Below are 17,461 nucleotides of genomic sequence, written 5' to 3'. Positions count from 1 at the left end.
GACCAGCGCAGTGTTGGAGGGCATCCCGGGGAGGCGAGGTGCCCGGAGACTCCCAGTGACATAAAGGACGGTGACAGCTGAGATCCAAGGAAAACATTTAGTGTTCTTATATTTTTTTTGACTTGCTCTCTAGTTGCTTCTGGATTTTTTTCCCCACTCTGTTGCTGTGGTCGTTGATTTTATTAGTCCTATTGTATCTACTTAGCTTTTGAGAATGTCCCCTCCCAGGGAGAATTTTTTTCTATCGCACTTTTTATTTCCTGTTTATACTTCTGCCTCTATGTTGGCCCTCTGTGGTTCTATGGGGTTCTCCTTTTTAATTCTTAAAGTTTTTAATTTTATTATTTCTTTTTCTACTTTTTCTTTGGCTTTTCTTATTGCTATTTTCCTGTTGTAGTTATTCCTTAATATGTATAAATCTTTACCTACCTCTGCTTAACTTTGCTTCTTCTATTCTTTCTTCCTCTTCTTTCTTTTTCTTACCATGTTTGTTAGCTTGATTTGTTTCTATACTTTATTCCCCAGTTGGCATCTTGACTTGGTTTTATTTTCCAGTTTGTGCTTTAGTTAATTTTATTTTTAAATGGCGGCTATCATTTTCAGTTCCCTTTGCGTGCTGGGCCCATCTCTTGTACTTTATTTGTTTATTTATTGACTGTTTTTGTTTGTTTCTGGGTGGCTGTGTGTGTGTGTGTATTCTCTTGTTTTTATTTGTTGATCAGAACAATCTGAAGGAGTAAGGGAACTTGCAGAAATGGGAAATCTTGATTTCCCCCTAAGAGTTTGGAGAAGGTTGAAGGGGATCATTTAGAATGTAGGAGAGGTCACCTCCATCCATATTCCCATACTTTGGCAATGAAGATCTAATTGTAGAATAGTATTATAATCTCAGTTCAGCTCAGTCACTTGGTCCTGTCTGAATCTTTGCAACCCCAGACTGCAGATCGCCAGGCCTCCCTGTCCATCACCAACTCCCCAAGTTTACTCAAATCATGTCCATTCAGTCAGTGATGACATCCAACCATCTCATCCTCTGTCAACCCCTTCTCCTCCCGCCTTCAATCTTTCCCAGCATCCGGGTCTTTTCAAATGAGTCAGCTCTTCACATCAGGTGTCCAAAGTATTGGAGTTTCAGCTTCAACATCAGTCCTTCCAATGAATGTTCAGGACTGATGTCCTTTACGATGGACTGCTTGGATCTCCTTGCAGTTCAAGGGGCTCTCAAGAGTCTTCTCCAACACCACAGTTCAAAAGCATCAGTTCTTCGGTGCTCGGCTTTCTTTGTAGTCCAACTCTCACATCCATACACGACTACTGGAAAAACCATGGCTTTGACTAGATGGACCTTTGCTGGCAAAGTAATGTCTCTGCTTTTAACTATGCTGTCTAGGTTGGTTATAACGTTTCTTCCAAGGAGCAAGCACCTTTTAATTTCATGGCTGCAGTCACCATCTGCAGTGATTTTGGAGCCCAAAAAATAAAGTCTCTCACTGTTTCCACTGTTTCCCCATCTATTTACCATGAAGTGATGGGACCAGATGCCATGATCTTAGTTTTCTAAATGTTGAATTAAGTCAATTTTTTTCATTCTCCTCTTTCATTTTCATCAAGAGGTTCTTTAGTTCTTCTTCACTGTCTGACGTAACTGTGATGTGATCTGCATATCTGAGTTTATTGATATTTCTCCCAGCAATCTTGATTCCAGCTTGTGTTTCATCCAGCCCAGCATTTCACATGATGTATTCTGCATATAAGTTAAATAAGCAGGGTGACAATATACAGCCTTGACGTACTCCTTTCCCGATTTGGAACCAGTCTGTTGTTTCATGTTCAGTTCTAACTGTTGCTTCCTGACCTGCATACAGGTTTCTTGGGAGGCAGGTCAGGTGGTCTGGTATTTCCATCTCTTTAAGAATTTTCCACAGTTGGTTGTGATCCACACAGTCAAAGGCTTTGGCATAGTCAATAAAGCAGAAGTAGATGTTTTTCTGGAACTCTCTTGCTTTTTCAATGATCCAGCAGATGTTGGCAATTTGATCTCTGATTCCTCTGCCTTTTCTAAATCCAGCTTGAACATCTGGAGGTTCACAGTTCACGTACTGTTGAAGCCTGGCTTGGAGAATTTTGAGCATTACTTTGCTAGTGTATGAGATGAGTGCAATGTGCAGTAGTTTGAGCATTCTTTGGCATTGCCTTTATTTAAACTCTTTTTAAAATTTTTGTTTAGGGGGGGAAAAATTTTTTTGTTTATTTACTTGGCTCTGCAGGGTCCCTGTTGTGGTATGTGGAATCAGTTCCCTGACCAGGGCTCAAACCCATGCCCCTTGCATTGGGAGTCCAGAGTCTTGGCCACTGAACAATCAGAGAAGCCCCTAAAGTATAACTCTTGACATAATACACAGTTACCTGAGTTTCCTTCCCATGCGGCAATCTCTAGTTCTTATTGGAAATAAGTACAAGAAGGTGCTTCTTATGTGTCAGCTAATATTTCTTTCTCTAGTTGCCAGTTACATCATAGTACTTTCTTTGAGAAGATTCATCTTACTATACACTTATGAAGGATGCAATTTTCTGTAAGCATATAAAGCTTTAAAAAGTTTACTTAAAAATTATACAATAGCAAAGTCATTTTGTCCACTGGCAATAAATACAGGGGACTAAATGCTTTCCACCTTCACAGTCCATAGAGGCTCAAACTGCACCTTGAACCAGCAGATACCTCCAGTCTATGCAGGGGTTCCACACAACATCTATTTCCTGTGGTTAAGATGCTTCTTCACTAGGGCTGTTTTAGTCCAGAGTCTGGAAGGTGGAGGCTGGTGGCTGTGGCTCATTCTTCTCCTCCAAGCTGTGTTGGATCCCATATCCAAAGTATATGGCAAATCCTAGTAGGGAAATGAGACAGTAAGAAGAAAAACAGGGGCTCCCCTCACTTATGAATGCCCAGTAAGCCTCCTATTATGGCATCTCACACAGTTTAGGGGAGAGGTGGTTAGAAGAGGATTCGGTTCAGTCACTCAAGAAGCCTCTTCACTCCAAAAGGTCACTCACCAATGGCATTCCAGATGCCAAAGAGGGTCCAGGTCCAAGTGCTCATCAGCATCATCAGGTAAATGTTCAGAAAGATGCTCATCAGTGGGAGGACAGGCAGAGCAGGGACCTGTGGGCAGAGTCAGTTCATCCCTGAACACAGCCCAGACGTCTGAAAGGGAGACCCTTCCCCACGTGGGTGGGACAAGTTCAGTCAGGCTGTGTGTTCGGTGCCTATTGAGCCTGGTTTCTAAAGCACTGAGTGTGGATCAGGGAAGAGTCCATTGGTTTCAGCAACTCCCCTTCTTCCCTGGTCCAGCGAAGGATGTTTAGACCTAAAGCACACAGACCTGCTTCACTCAAAGTGGACACTTTGGGCACATAATGTCACCTACCCTGAACGTAAGAGGAGAGGGGTCCTGAGGCTGCCTCCGGATGATGACCGTGACCCCACTGATGAGCAGCAGCAGCAGCACAGCCACTGTTGTGAGCACGGGGTCTCCAGAGAACACACGTCTGGGCCACTGGGCCAGGATCAGGCTCAGGATGGTCAGCAGGGGAACTGCAGGGGTCAAGGAGGAGGAGAACAGGCTGGACTCCAGAAGACAAAGATGTCAGGACCTCGGGTCACACCCCTCCCTGAAACCACCAACATCAGGAAAGCCCATCATATCTCCCAGACTCCTCAACTGACAAAATACACACACTCACTCCATCCAGTCAATTTCAGAACACGAATAAAGTGAAACCCCACTGCTCACCAAGCAGGAAGGCACATCCATAGACAATCTGGCCAGATTTCCGGGTGGGGATGGTGCTCGTAGGGAACCACAGACTCTTTAGAACGTTTGCGGTTCCTACTTCAGGTTCAGAGTCCGAAGGACTTCTTTCAAGTACAGGCTCCATCTCAGTTTCTTCTTCTGTTTTCTCATTCTTACTTAAATTCTTATCTGGCTGGTACCTGAATTAGAGGTTTAAAGGTAATATTAACAGCAGCCCCTATTCACACATCAGGTTGCCTATTCCATTTCTTTCCTCTCTTGAACAATCACAAGGCAGCATCACACAGACCAGGATGACCTCCCCATCGTCCCCATGACCCCAAGCCCCCCGATCAAGGTGTAGGGGGGTCTCATCTGAGAACAAGGACCGAGAAGGACACCATGGAGTAAGCGAGCAGGGACGCAACTGCCATGAGGTTTACAATGTCACTGGACTCAAAGAGTAATGCCGTGATCGCTAGAATGGGGAAACAAAAATGGCAGGGGTGGGATCGGAAACCACTGGATCTGCACATAAGGGAAACGGATCAAGGAAGGAGTGAGCTTTGTTTATTCACCTGCAAGGCTTCCAGAAGATATGATGGCCACGACGGGAATTTCCTTGTGACCACAGACCTTGGCAAGTCCTCGGAAAAGGAGCTGATCCTCTGCCATTGCACGGATTAACTGAGACATGGGGAACATGTCACCCAGGAGGCTGGGAGAGAAAGTGGAGACACGTGTGAGGACGTGGAGAAGCAGGGGAGACCAGGGCATCTGCTCCCTGGTCTATAGGGAGCAAGATGTCTTTCCTTCTTGTCTCTCATTCCCACGGGCTGGGGTGCACGAGCATTTGACAGTGGACGGAGAGAAACCCGTGACACTGACCTGGACGTGAGAGCACAGAGAATGCCAACAGCCACGACGTATCTGGCAGGGCCCCAGCCTACATGGAGAAAAGCCTCGGGCAAGGGGCTGTGGTGATGAATCTGGTAGTAGGGCACCATGAGGGTGAGTGCCGCTGAGACACCAAAATAGGCCAAAAAGCACATCAGGAGTGAGATCAGGGAGATGGATCGCTGACGGCTTAGATCTCCTCTCTCTGCAAAAGGGGTAGAAGCAGCAGGTCAGGAAAACACCCTGGGTGAAAGCACAGAATTACCTCCCCTCTTGGACCTCCAAAAGCAAGCTAACCTTCTCCCAACCTCTGTGCCCAAGGGCAGCCCAAACTCTGTCCAAACCCCCAATGGGACACACAGTGACCCCGTTACCTGTAGTGGTAATGGCAGCAAAACCGACAAATGCATAGAAACACGTAGCTGCTCCTCGGAGAACCCCCTCAAAGTCAAAAGGCACAAACCCTCCAGCACCTGGAGGGCCCAAGCTGTGGTGGGAGAAGGAGCAAGAAAGAGCGTGGGTGAGGTGGGTTCAGCCTTCACTTCTGGACTCTCCCCTCAACACCACAAACTCTGGGCTGCAGGAAACCCACCATCCGGATCCACCAGCCTAGGTCTCTTTAGTTCCCACCAAATTCTCAGCTCTGACTCTGCTACACGCACACACATTAATATGACCAAGGGTACGCTGCTAACCTATCAGTGAATACAGCTGTGGCCAATGCATAGTCATGTTCTGTGAGCTTCCAGTTGTGCAGGTCTACCTTAATGAGGCCGGAGATGATGATGAAGCCGAGAACAAAAATGTTGATGCCCGTGAACACTCTGTAAACCCAGGCTGACTCACGAAATCCCAGAACCAGTAGTACTGTAGGAGAGAGGGAATATGAGACATGCGCAGTAACTGAGTCCATAGAGACAGACAGCAGCCTCGGGGGCTGGCGGTGTGGGGCGGGGTGGATGGGCCGTGACTGCTCAGTGGGTACAGGGTATCCTTCAGGGGAGGTGAACATGTCTGAAGCTCGATGCAGGTGATGGCTGGGCAACATTGTGAATGTACTAGCGCCCCTGAATTGTTCCCATAAGATAGTGAATTTCTTTTCTTATAATTTAAAAAATGTTTCATTTTATCTATATTTGGCCGTGCTGAGTCTTCACTGCGGCATAACAGAATCTTTAGTTGTGGCGTGTGAACTCTTAAGTTGGGTCAACTGGGATCTTAGTTCCCTGACCAGGGGTGGAAGGTCCCTTGCATTGGGAGCAAGGAGTCTTGGCCACTGGACCACCAGGGAAGTCCTAATAGTTTGTTTCTTACTGTGGCGATCATCTCACTGTAGGCAGGTCTATCAGATCGGCACCATGAGACTTCCCTGGTGGTCCAGTGGTTGGGAGTCTGCTGGCCAATGCAGGGGACACGGGTTCGATCCCTGGTCCAGGGACATTCCACATACTGCAGACCAACTAAGCCCATGTGCGCTAACTACTGAGCCCAAGCTCTGGAGCCTGTGCTCTGCAACAAGAGAAGCCACTGCAATGAGAAGCCTGTGTATCTCAAAAAAGAGTAACCCATGCTCTCTGCAACTAGAGAAAACCTGTGAACAGCAACGAAGACCCAGTACAGCCAACAAAAAATCACATTGTACACCTCAAACTTATCATGCTGTATGTCATATCTCAGTAAAGCTGGGGGAAATAGCAAAATGATAAATTTATGCTATGTGAATTTCCTCTGAAATTAAAAAAAAAAAAAAAAAAACTTTGGTCTCAGTACCAAGAAGAAAATATGTCAGTCTAAGAAAATGATTTTCACCTGGGAGTAAGTTTTATTCCCCAAATGTTTGGCATGGTCTGGAGACATTCTGATTGTCACAATTTGGGGAGTGTGTTTCACTGGTATCTAGTCATGTATGGATGTGAGAGTTGGACTATTAAGAAAGCTGGGCACTGAATAATTGATGCTATTGAACTGTGGTGTAGAAGAAGACTCTTGAGAGTCCCTTGGACCGCAAGGAGATCCAAGCTGTATCTAGAAAAGGCAGGGGAACCAGAGATCAAATGGTCAACATCATTGGATCATGGAAAAAGCAAGACAGCTCCAGAAAAACATCTATTTCTGCTTTATTGACTATGCCAAAACCTTTCACTGTGTAGATAAAAACAAACTGTGGAAAATTCTTCAAGAGATGGAAATACCAGACCACCTGACTTGCCTCTTGAGAAATCTATATGTAGGTCAGGAAGCAACAGTTAGAACTGGACATGGAACAACAGACTGGTTCCAAATTGGGAAAGGAGCCCGTCAAGGCTGTATACTGTCACCCTGCTTATTTAACTTATATGCAGAGCACATAATGAGAAAAGCGAGGCTGGATGAAGCACAAGCTGGAATCAAGACTTCTGGGGAAATATCAATAACCTCAGATATGCAGATGACACCACACAAATGGCAGAAAGCAAAGAAGAACTAAAGAACCTCTTGATGAAAGTGAAAGAGGAGAGTGAAAAAGCTGGCTTCAAGCTCAACATTCAGAAAACTAAGATCATGGCATCCGGTCCCATCACTTCATGACAAATAGATGGGGAAACAATGGAAACAGAGACTTTATTTTTGGGGGCTCCAAAATCACTGCAGATGGTGACTGCAGCCATGAAATTAAAAGGTGCTTGCTCCTTGGAAGAAAAGTTATGACCAAACTAGACAGTATATTTAAAAACTGAGACATTACTTTTCCAAGAAGATCTGTCTAGTCAAAGCTATGGTTTTTCCAGTAGTCACATATGGATGTGAGAGTTGGACTATAAAGAAAGCTGGGCACCAAAGAATTGATGCTTTTGAACTGTGGTGTTGGAGAAGACTCTTGAGAGTCCCTTGGACTGCAAGGAGATCCAACCAGTCCATCCTCAAGGAAATCAATCTTGAATATTCATTGGAAGGGCTGATGTTGAAGCTGAAACTCCAACACTTCGGCCACCTGATGTGAAGAGATGACTCACTTGGAAAGACCCTGATGCTGGGAAAGATTGAGGGTGGGAGGAGAAGGGGACAACAGAGGATGAGTTGGTTGGATGGTATCATGGACTCAATGGACATGAGTTTGAGTAAACTCTGGGAGTCGGTGATGGACAGGGAAGCCTGGCATGCTACAGTCCATGGGGTCGCAAAGAGTCCAACAAAGAGTGAGTGAACTGAAATGTGTTTGGCTGAGTTGGGTCTCAGCTGTGGGATCTTTTGTTGTGAGCCAGACAGCCAAGTTTGGGAATCATTGGATAAAGAATCTGCCTGCAATGCAGGAAACACAGGAGACATGGATTCACTTCCCAGGTCAGGAAGATCCCCTGGAAAAGGAAATGGCAACTCACTCCAGTATTCTTGCCTGGAAAATCCAAGCGACAAAGGAGCCTATTGGGCTATAGTCCAAAGGGTCGGACGTGACTGAGCAACTACACACACACACACACACACACACACACATTCTCCAGTTGTAGTGTGCAGGCTAAGGACTTGGGCTTAGTTGTTCTGCGGCACATGAGAACTTAGCTCCCTGACCAGGGATCGAACCTGTGTCCCCACATTGCAAGGCAGATTCTTAACCACTGGACCACCAGGGGAGTCCCCTCATCACATCTTATATCTGACCCCTGACTCACCCACAAGCAGCAGCACCAGGCCCAGTGCGAAAAAAGTCTGCATACGCGGCCAGGATGTAGGGCACATGCAGAGGGAAAGTTCCCTCCAATGCCTGAGAGATGCGGTCCCCGATGAGGTTGTCAAAGGCGTACCTCCAAGCCCTGGCTGTACACGCAGTGGCTGCAGCAGCAGAAGAACGAACATTCACAGACAATTGAACACCTAGTATGTGCCAGGGGGTGTACTTTGGAGGAAAAAATAGACAAAATATATAAGTGCAAAGACTTTTTTTTTTTTCATGGAGTATCAAGAGCAGACTGAGATGACTCACAAAATAGGTTCATTATTTAACGTTAGGAGGAGATCAGTGTTTCACAAGGAAAGGAAACAGGGAAGTTGGACCAGGAGGGCTAAAGGATGAGGGATGAAATTTTAAATCAAGTGGCAACCCCCCCGCCCAAAAATTAAAAAAAACACTCAAAGGCAACAGCTGAGCAAAGACTTCAATATAATGAGGTGATGAGCCTGTGGGACACGCCTCCCTCCCACCCATGCCTACAGTTTCCTTTCCTTCTCATTCTTAGTCCAATTTTTTAAGGAAAGCAGGAGAGAGCTGAATAGAATGAAGTTGTGGGGTTTTCCAGACACTGTTACCCACTTCCCCCCACAAGTCAGGTAACAAAGTGCCCATGAATGAGACCGCAATCCCATCTCCCAGTTTCCTGACCTTAGCCCCACACCTTTCCCCCACACCTGTCGCCTGGTCCCATCACCTCACCAGATAAAAATAACACTATGATGTTCCAGCCAACGACGAAGGCCCAGAGCTGCCCCATCGTGACGTAGCTGCAGACGTACGCAGAAGAGGAGCTTGGTACCCGGGCATCAAACTCCACATAGCAGAGCCTGGACAGCAGGGAAGACAGGCCGGCCACCAAGAAGCAGACGACAATCGCTGGTCCAGCTACGTACTTGGCCACGGCACCAACCACGATGTACAGGCCGGCTCCCAGGTTCCTGCCCACACCCAGGAACACCAGTTCTATGGCACTCGGATGAACCACGAGACCGCCAGACTCCTTTATGTTGTCTTCCTCTTGCCTGTGAACCACCTTCTGACCATACCAGCGAACAGACCTACGCAGCATCCTAGACGTAGTTGAGGAGGCTACAATCTGCTGAGAAAAAAAGACACAGAGTCGTCAAGATTGTTTATCTGTCCTTGACCCTAGGAGTTAAATTCCATGAAGTATTGGAGTGACGAGGGGCAGATGGCAAAAGGACACGTTGGGCAAGTTCTCCATCTCTGATCTGTGGATTCTTCAAACACAAAGAAGCCTCTTAACGTGTTTCAATATCACTAGAAAGAGTGGTTAAGGAGAAGTGATGGGGAGCAGAATCAGTTCAGTCACTCAGTCATTGTGACCCCACAGACTGCAGCACTCCAGGCCTCCCTGTCCATTACCAACTCTCAGGGCTTACTCAAACTCATGTCCATCGAGTCAGTGATGCCATCCAAACATCTCATCCTCTGTCATACCCTTCTCCTCCTGCCTTCAATTTTTTCCAGCAACAGGGTGTTTGCCAATGAGTTGGCTTTTCACATCAGGTGGCCAAAGTATTGGAGCTTCAGCTTCAGCATCTGTCCTTCCAATGAATAGTCAGGGTGGATTTCCCTTAGGATGGACTGGTTAGATCTCCTTGCTGTCCAAGGGACTCTCAAGAGTTCCAAGCGTTTGCTCTTCCCATCTTCCTGTGGGTTCTCTTCCTCCCATTTGAAGCCACAGATCCCTACTCCTTTCTCCTTATCTCAGGGGAGGATATGAGTCTCAATTGTTTGACTGTCTTTCAGTCTCAGAACTTTTATGGGGCTCCCCTATGAAGCAAATTGAATCTCCTAATCTGTCTTTTTTTCGGCTGCACTGGGTCTTAGTTGCAGCACACAAATCTTTTGTTGAGGCAGGTGAACTCAGTTGCGGCATACGTGGTCTAGTTCCCCAACCAGGGATGGAACCCAGGCCCCCTGCAATGGGAGCGTGGAGTCTTAGCCACTGAACCACCAGGGAAGTGCCTGTTTGCCTGTCTTATGTCAGTTTAATTATTAAACCAGCCAAAGAGCTTAGAAAAGGAAATTTCTGTCCTTACAGAAGCAAAACCTTTCGGCACAGTGCCTAGCTCTCAGTATCTGCTTAATGGATGTGAGCTGAGTGGATAAGAATGCTGGTTTCTTGTTTTTAAGCAAAATCAATCAGCTCTGCCTTTTCCAATCTAGCTCTGCTATTTATTAGCCTGTTGGTATTGCACGTGCTATATACCATCTTTGTCCTGCTTTTCTCTGTACCACTGGGAAAACTGTCGTTATGGTCGTTACTTCCAGCCTAGATAGGGATGAAGTGACTAAGGGGCTTGGTGATCAGAAATCACAGACTCCACATGTTTCCATGACAAAGATTCTGAAACCTGGTAGCTTCCTGTTCTGTTGCCTGAAGAGCGACATGGAATAGGAACTCTGCTTTGGGGCAGAAGGAGATGGAATTTGTCGGGAGGGACAGACTCAAGCCCAACTCAGTCAAAGCATCAAACCAGAGTGGCCTCCCAACTAACTGCCTGGAGGGAAAGGGACTAAACTTTACTCTGAATCAGGAATGACAGGACTCTATTTCCTGCTGCTTTGGGGTGTGAAATGTCCCCTCACTACACTGCTTTGCAGGGCTAGGCTGACCCAGTGACCACGAGTCACCATCAGGGGCCTTCCAGCCCTGATACTCTGAAGTCCAAGTTTAGCATTTTGGTTCAGAGCAAGCATTCAGAGAGCCAGGACACTCTGATTAGAATCTTGGCTCCTCGAACACTACTGTGCCTTTGAACAAGTCACTTACTTCTCTGGACCTGTGTTTTCTTCTTGCTCAAATGCTGCTGATGAACCCTTGTGCACTGTGAGTAGGAATGTAAGGTTCTCTAAGAAACTAAAAATGGATTTACCACATGATCCAGCAATTCCACTTCTGGGTGTACACCCAAAAGAACTGTAAATAGGATCTCAAAGAGATATTTGCACACCTATTTTCATAGCATCATTATTCACAATAGCTGAAAGCTGGAAGCAACCCAGATGTCCAACCTCAAAGAAATGGATAAATGTGATGAGGCCTATACATACATTGAAATAATACAGTTTCATTTTCAAAACTTAGTCATGAACCAGGTATTATAAAATTCACTGGTTTATCATCAACAGTTTTAATAAGTAAAAGTTTAAAAGATTTCCTTTCCATTTCCCACCCTCAGTCTCAGGAATCAGAGTTATTAGATTAGATAAGAGAGTGCACAGGGAAAGTCATGTTCTTCTAGCAGAACTTGTTCTCTCAGTGTCAGAACTCTGAAAAGAAAAAAAAAGTATTTTAAAAGCTAGCTTTCTCTAGTTGCACATGCAAAAAGAACCAGTTTTTGTTTGTTTGCTTTTGTTTGGGGATGTTGTTTTTGTTTATTTCCGCCCTCACCCCCCCCCCCCCAATTTCAAAAAGTTTTATCTTAGCCAGTTTTCTCTGGAGTCCAGAGAATTTTGTGACCACACCATGTCATAATAAAATGTCATATTTCTTTTCTCTAGTGAAAGTTTTATAGCTAAAATTTAGACCAGATAGTGCTCAAATTGGCCCAGATAAGAATGGCAGACTGGCTGATAAAATGCTGTCCCGGCAGGAATAGTCCCTCTGGGGAGATGGGGTCTTAGTTTGATCAGATGAGGGGGAATGAGATGGCAGAGGAGCAGGTGGACATGGAGTTCCTCTCTCTCCAGAGATACATCAGGAAGACACCTTCAGACACAGGAGATCTTGCAGAACGGCAGCTGAGAGCAGGCAGAAGCACCTGGCCACTGGAGAAGAATATATAGAACCACACAAAACTCGGTAGGGTGAAGGAAGTGGGGGGAAAAGAGGAGAGTGAATAGGACTGGACCTGCCCTTGGCAGGTGGGGGGACTGAAGCAGGAGTCCAGTCCCCACGCGGGCGCCCTTGGAGGGTGAGGAAACTGTTCGGGGGACAGAGGAGAAGCACTTGAGGCTGAGGGTGAAGCAGCTGGTCTGTGATGGTGGTGGTGGGGATATAGTCACCAAGGCATGACTCTTGCGACCCCATGGACCATAGCCCACCAGGCTCCTCTGTCCATGGGATTCTCCAGGCAAGAGTACTAGAGGGGGTTGCTATTTCCTTCTCCAGGGGAATCTTCCTGACCTAGGAATCGAACCCAGGTCTCCTGTATTGCAGGCAGATTCTTTGCTGACTGAGCTACGAGGGAAGCTGGTCTGTGAGAGTCTGAATGGAATGAGAATCATGGAGACTACCACAGACAGGGACGCAAGTCTCATAGAAGGCAAAGGGCTGGGAACTGGAGTGGATGGATTATGGAGCGATGCCAGGGCAAGGTCTGCTGTTGACTGTGGGGAGAGGGCCTGAGGGGATGTGAGGGAGGAGGTGGCAGTGGGAAATGCCTCTGCAGGAGACCTGGGCAGCTGTGGAGGCAGGGCGATCCTGCTGAGTTACTCACAGGTGGTGAAGCCATCACTGTAGAGAAGGACCACCCCAGAGGCGCTCTGACAGCAGCTGCCAGAGGTGAGGGCGAGACTCTGGGAGGCCAGAGCCCCATCGGCTGAGACAGCTGGGGTCCCTGCACACTCGGCGGCCCCAGAGTTCCCACGATCCAAGCAGCTGTGCCACCCCCAGGCTGGATCCTCACTGGGGCTGAGCTGCCAGAGGCTAGAAAAAGCCCTTTCCTGCGGCCCTAGCCACCAGTTCCCCTGAGCACCTGGTGCCCCGGGCCCGGCCACCCCAGCAGCTGCACCCCCCGCACCCCGTCCTCCCTGGGGCATACCCACGCCCTCCAGGGCAGCCTCAGCAGCAAAGCCCTGTGGACGACTCACAGGCAGAGGTGGAGACCAAGCCACAGCTGAAACCCAGGGGCAGTGTGGCTGAGGAGTAGAACTCAGAACCTTCCCACATGCTGCACAAGCTGCAGATTGAATCCACTCGGTCAAGGAGCAGACTCTGTGTCTCTGGAGTATATGAAAGGACACCGAGCGCTCCCGAAGAAGAAAACACACAGCTCTGGCAGCTGTGGACCTTGGAGGCAAGAACACGCAGGAGTAGGACCAGATTAGAGTCTGAGCTGCCCACGCAGCAGGGCCAGAGACCAGCGCAGTGCTGGAGGGCATCCCGGGAGGCGAGGTGCCCGGAGACTCCCAGCGAGGGAAAGGATGCTGACAGCTGAGATCCAAAGAAAACATTTAGTGTTCTTGTATTTTGACTTGTTCTGAAATTGCTTCTGGATTTTTTTTTCCCCACTCTCTTGCTGTAGTAGTTGATTTTATTAGTACTATTAACTCTACTTAAGCTTTTGAGAATTTCCCCCCAAGGCAGAATTTTTTTTTTAACCACACTTTTTATTTCCTGTTTATACTTCTGCCTCTATGTTGGCCTTCTGGGGTTCTATGGGGGTTTTCCTTTTTAATTCTTAAACTTTTAAATTTTTTAATTATTTTTTTCCTACAGTTATTCTCTGCTTTTCTTATTGCTATTTTCCTGTTGCATTTAGTCCTTAATATACATAAATCTTTATCTACCTGTATTTAACTCTGCTTTTTGTATTCTTTCTTCCTCTTTTTTTTCTCACCATGTTTGTTTGTTTTGTTTCTATTACTTTATTCCCCAGTTGGCACCTTGATTTGGTTTCATTTTCCAGTTTGTGCTTTAGTTAATCTTGTTTGTAACTGTTGCCTATCATTTTTGGTTCCCTTTGCTTGCCGGGTCCATCTCTTGTACTTTATTTATTTATTTTTTTGAATGTTTTTGTTTGTTCCTGGGTGTATGTGTGTGTGTGTACTCCATTGTTTTCATTTGGCTGATCAGAACAATCTGAAGGAATAAGGGAACTTGCAGGAGTGGGGAAAGCTTGATTTCCCCCCTGAGATTTGCGGGAAGATTGAAAGGGATCATTTAGAATGTAGGGGGGTTAACCTCCATCCATGTTCCCATACTTTGGCAATGTAGATCTAATTGTAGGATAGTACATAATCTAGAGGCCAAATTTTATCATGCCCCAACTTAAATAAAGGCCAGGCAACTTTACAGCAAAGCCTAGTTTTCCTTTTCTCAGCCTCTCTGGATTAGAAAGGGGATTCTCCATGGTGAGCAGCCTGCAACCAAGAACTGCACTCTTGGAAATAAAGTCCTGCATCCCAGAAGCATTCCTGGTAGTAGAAGGAGTGTTGGTGTTAGTCGCTCAGTCATGTCTGACTCTCTGCAGCCCCATGGACTGTGGCCCACCAGGCTGCTCTCTCCATGGAATTCTCCAGGCAAGAATACTGCAGGGGGTTGCCATTCCCTTCTCCAGGGGATCTTCCCAATCCAGGGATCGAACTCAGGTCTTCTGCATCGCAGGGAGATTCTTTACTGTCTGAGCTACCAGGGAAGCCAGAAGCATTCCTGGGGGCACATGATGGCGGCTCAGAGTGTTTTCTGGATTTCCCTCGAATCCTGTACTTGGTGGGATTTTGAGCATCTCTGCTCTACCTTTGATCCCTGACCAGACATCTCTGGAGGGCCAGTCCCTCCTGGGAGGCATTGCCAAGGCTTTAGTGAGAGGTGTCTTTTGCAGCAATGAGGTCTGCTGGAATGTGGCCCGCCCAGCAGGCTGTCCCTTGCCCGGAGTGAGGGGGGACTTGCTGGAGGGCCTGAGGGCCTGGAGGCAGGAGGATTCCCAGAGGATTTGTGGGCACTGGCCACGGTGGGACATTAAACAGCAGGAGCACCCCAAGTCTATCACCCTGTTTGGCATCTGGGGTAAAACTGAAGGGGACATAAAGTTTAGGTGAAAAAGAAATCTTGCTTCTCGAGTAAAGTAGGAAAGGAAATCACAGGGGGAAAAAAAAATTAGAGAAAGGCAGTGGGGCCAGGGGATAAAGTGTGGGTGTAGCAGGGAGCGATTTCTTGGAGGTGGTGGGAGGTGAGCTACGGCTCCCAGTGCCTTGCTCGCAACATCGATGAAGGCGGGGACATGCTGGGGGTGTAGTTTAGCAGAGTGAGAGAGAGGGAGAGGGGAGAGAGAAAAACCAGAACTTGGGCTCCTTCACTGAGCGGATCTCGATCGAAACCTGTGGGTCTTGGAAAGAGAACAAAGCAGAGAGTGAGAGCAAGTTTTCATGGAGAGAGAGAGAGACTCAGAAGTCTCCAGCCAACAGTCTGGGGAGACCGGCTTTACCTTGAAATCCCGGGTTTCAGCACCAATGATCTCGGAGAGTCAGCCGTGAGCGGTGCTTTGAGGCCAGAGCCTCGTTCTCTGCCCAGGAGTTGGACTTGGGGTGAGGGTGGGGGGGCTGGATGAAAACCAGGAATCCTAGCTGCTCGTCCACCAGGGGCTAGAGGCTCAAAACACGGTCCCCCCAGCTTTTGCCCTCACTGAAAAATGCATTTCTCAAGGAGGCAAAAACTGTAAAAATCAACAACAAGAACAGGTAGAATGTGTATTATACTCAGCCCAACAAGCAGACGAGCACAGTTTGTTCAGTTAAGACAGAAGCAAGGCCATTACACACCCAGAGGGAAAGGGTGTGGGGTCCCCCACCCCATGAGGAGGAGCTCCATGAACACGCAGGTGAATCATTCATACGGGGCCGTCCTTCCCAGTCTCTGTTAGCCTTTGGCCGGTTTTCTGGTTTCTGTTTCCACACTGGACTGTTCCAGTGTTACCAAAGACTCAGACTCTCTACACAGATGCCGAATCAACCCCCAAGCCAATTCTGGGGGAAGTAGTAGAGGACAGCTTTCTTATTTACTGGGCAAAGGGAGACACACCAGGCTTCTGCCTGAAAAGAGTGATGTGTCTCAACCCCAGGGAGTTTAATCAGGGCTTTTACAACTGTGGGTCCAAGGCGGGGTCCCTGACAAGATTGCGGGCTAAGCAGGGCTTGCACTCCCTTCATCTCATCTCGGGGGACCCGGGTCCTGTGGTGGTCAGCTCTCCCAGTCTTGATGACCTTCTCTGGTCCCTTTAATCTCATCTGGTTCTGGGGCTGCTCCTCCCTTGATCAGCAACTGTGCGAATCTGCCCTTTGGAACGCATGGAAGGTCATCACGGCCGGAGTCTTGCCTGCAAGAAATGGGGGACAGAAAGGCCTCTGTGCCTGGGAGCCCCCCGGGGTAGACGCAGAGAACAGACTCGTGGGGAAGGAGAGGGTGGGGTGAATTGAGTCACACTGACATTCATACACCTCCGTGTGAAATTAGAGCTAACGGGAAATTGCTATGTAACAGGGGGCTCAGCCCCGTCTCTGTGGTGACCTAAAGGGTGGGTTGGGGGAGGGGAGGGAGGCTCAAGGGGGAGGATATATGTATAATTATGGCTAAGTTGCATTGTTGTATGGCAGAAACCAGCACAACATTGTAAAGAAACTATCCTCCAATTAAAAAATAAATTAAGCAGAAAGAGTTCTATGCGGCTCTCACACATAACAAATCAAATTTGTTAATTTGTGCCATGTCAAATTAATTAGTAGATCAGCCAGACAACCTAGAAAGCAAAGTTTTCTTCTTCTTCAGGAGCAAAAGATTCCAGCACAGTCCCAGGCACACACAGTAGCTACTTAATCGGTAAAAGTTGAGTGAATAAGAATGATGATTTTTTAATTGAAATCAACCTGTTCTGCTGGTTCCCATCTGAGCTCCCAGCCTCTCAGCTGGTCTGATTTTGCACAAAGTGCCTACCATCTCCGTCCTGCTGTCCTGTGGATTCAGGGGAGGTTATCATCGTCATTATTCCCTGCCTTCTTGGATAGGGATGAAGTGTCTTTAAGGGTCTTCATGATCAGAGAACTCACACTCCACACAATCTTCACCAAGGATCCCGAAACCTGGTAGCCTTCTGTTTCACTGTTTGCATGCAGACTGACATGAAATGGGAACTCTGCTTTGGGACAGAATGAAATGGAATTTGTAGGGAGGGACAGATTCTAGCCCGGCTCAGTCAAATCAGCAAACCAAAGTGGCCTCTTTCTTTTAAAAAAAAAAAAAAAAAACTTTTTATTTTGTGTTGGTGTACAGCCGATTAAGAATGTTGTGACAGTTTCAGGTGAAAAGCGAAGGGACGCAGCC

The 17,461-nt window shown here is 47.2% G+C and overlaps 1 protein-coding gene across 1 annotated transcript; it reads right to left on the bottom strand.

The window, feature by feature from the left end:
- Positions 1-2,645: 2,645 nt before the first annotated feature.
- Positions 2,646-15,880, bottom strand: LOC122420183 (cationic amino acid transporter 3-like). The gene is given in 13 exon segments (XM_043435032.1): positions 2,646-2,885; positions 3,052-3,160; positions 3,426-3,592; positions 3,792-3,991; positions 4,167-4,269; positions 4,370-4,509; positions 4,680-4,893; positions 5,063-5,175; positions 5,384-5,555; positions 8,336-8,369; positions 8,371-8,495; positions 9,094-9,490; positions 15,573-15,880. Coding segments are annotated over 12 exon segments (1,842 nt in total). The 5' UTR covers positions 9,464-9,490; positions 15,573-15,880; the 3' UTR covers positions 2,646-2,790.
- Between the last annotated feature and the right edge of the window lie 1,581 nt (positions 15,881-17,461).

This window comes from Cervus canadensis, chromosome 18, assembly GCF_019320065.1.
Source record: "Cervus canadensis isolate Bull #8, Minnesota chromosome 18, ASM1932006v1, whole genome shotgun sequence".
NCBI classification, from domain to species: Eukaryota; Metazoa; Chordata; class Mammalia; order Artiodactyla; family Cervidae; genus Cervus; species Cervus canadensis.
This window is presented reverse-complemented; position numbering and strand designations above follow the sequence as displayed.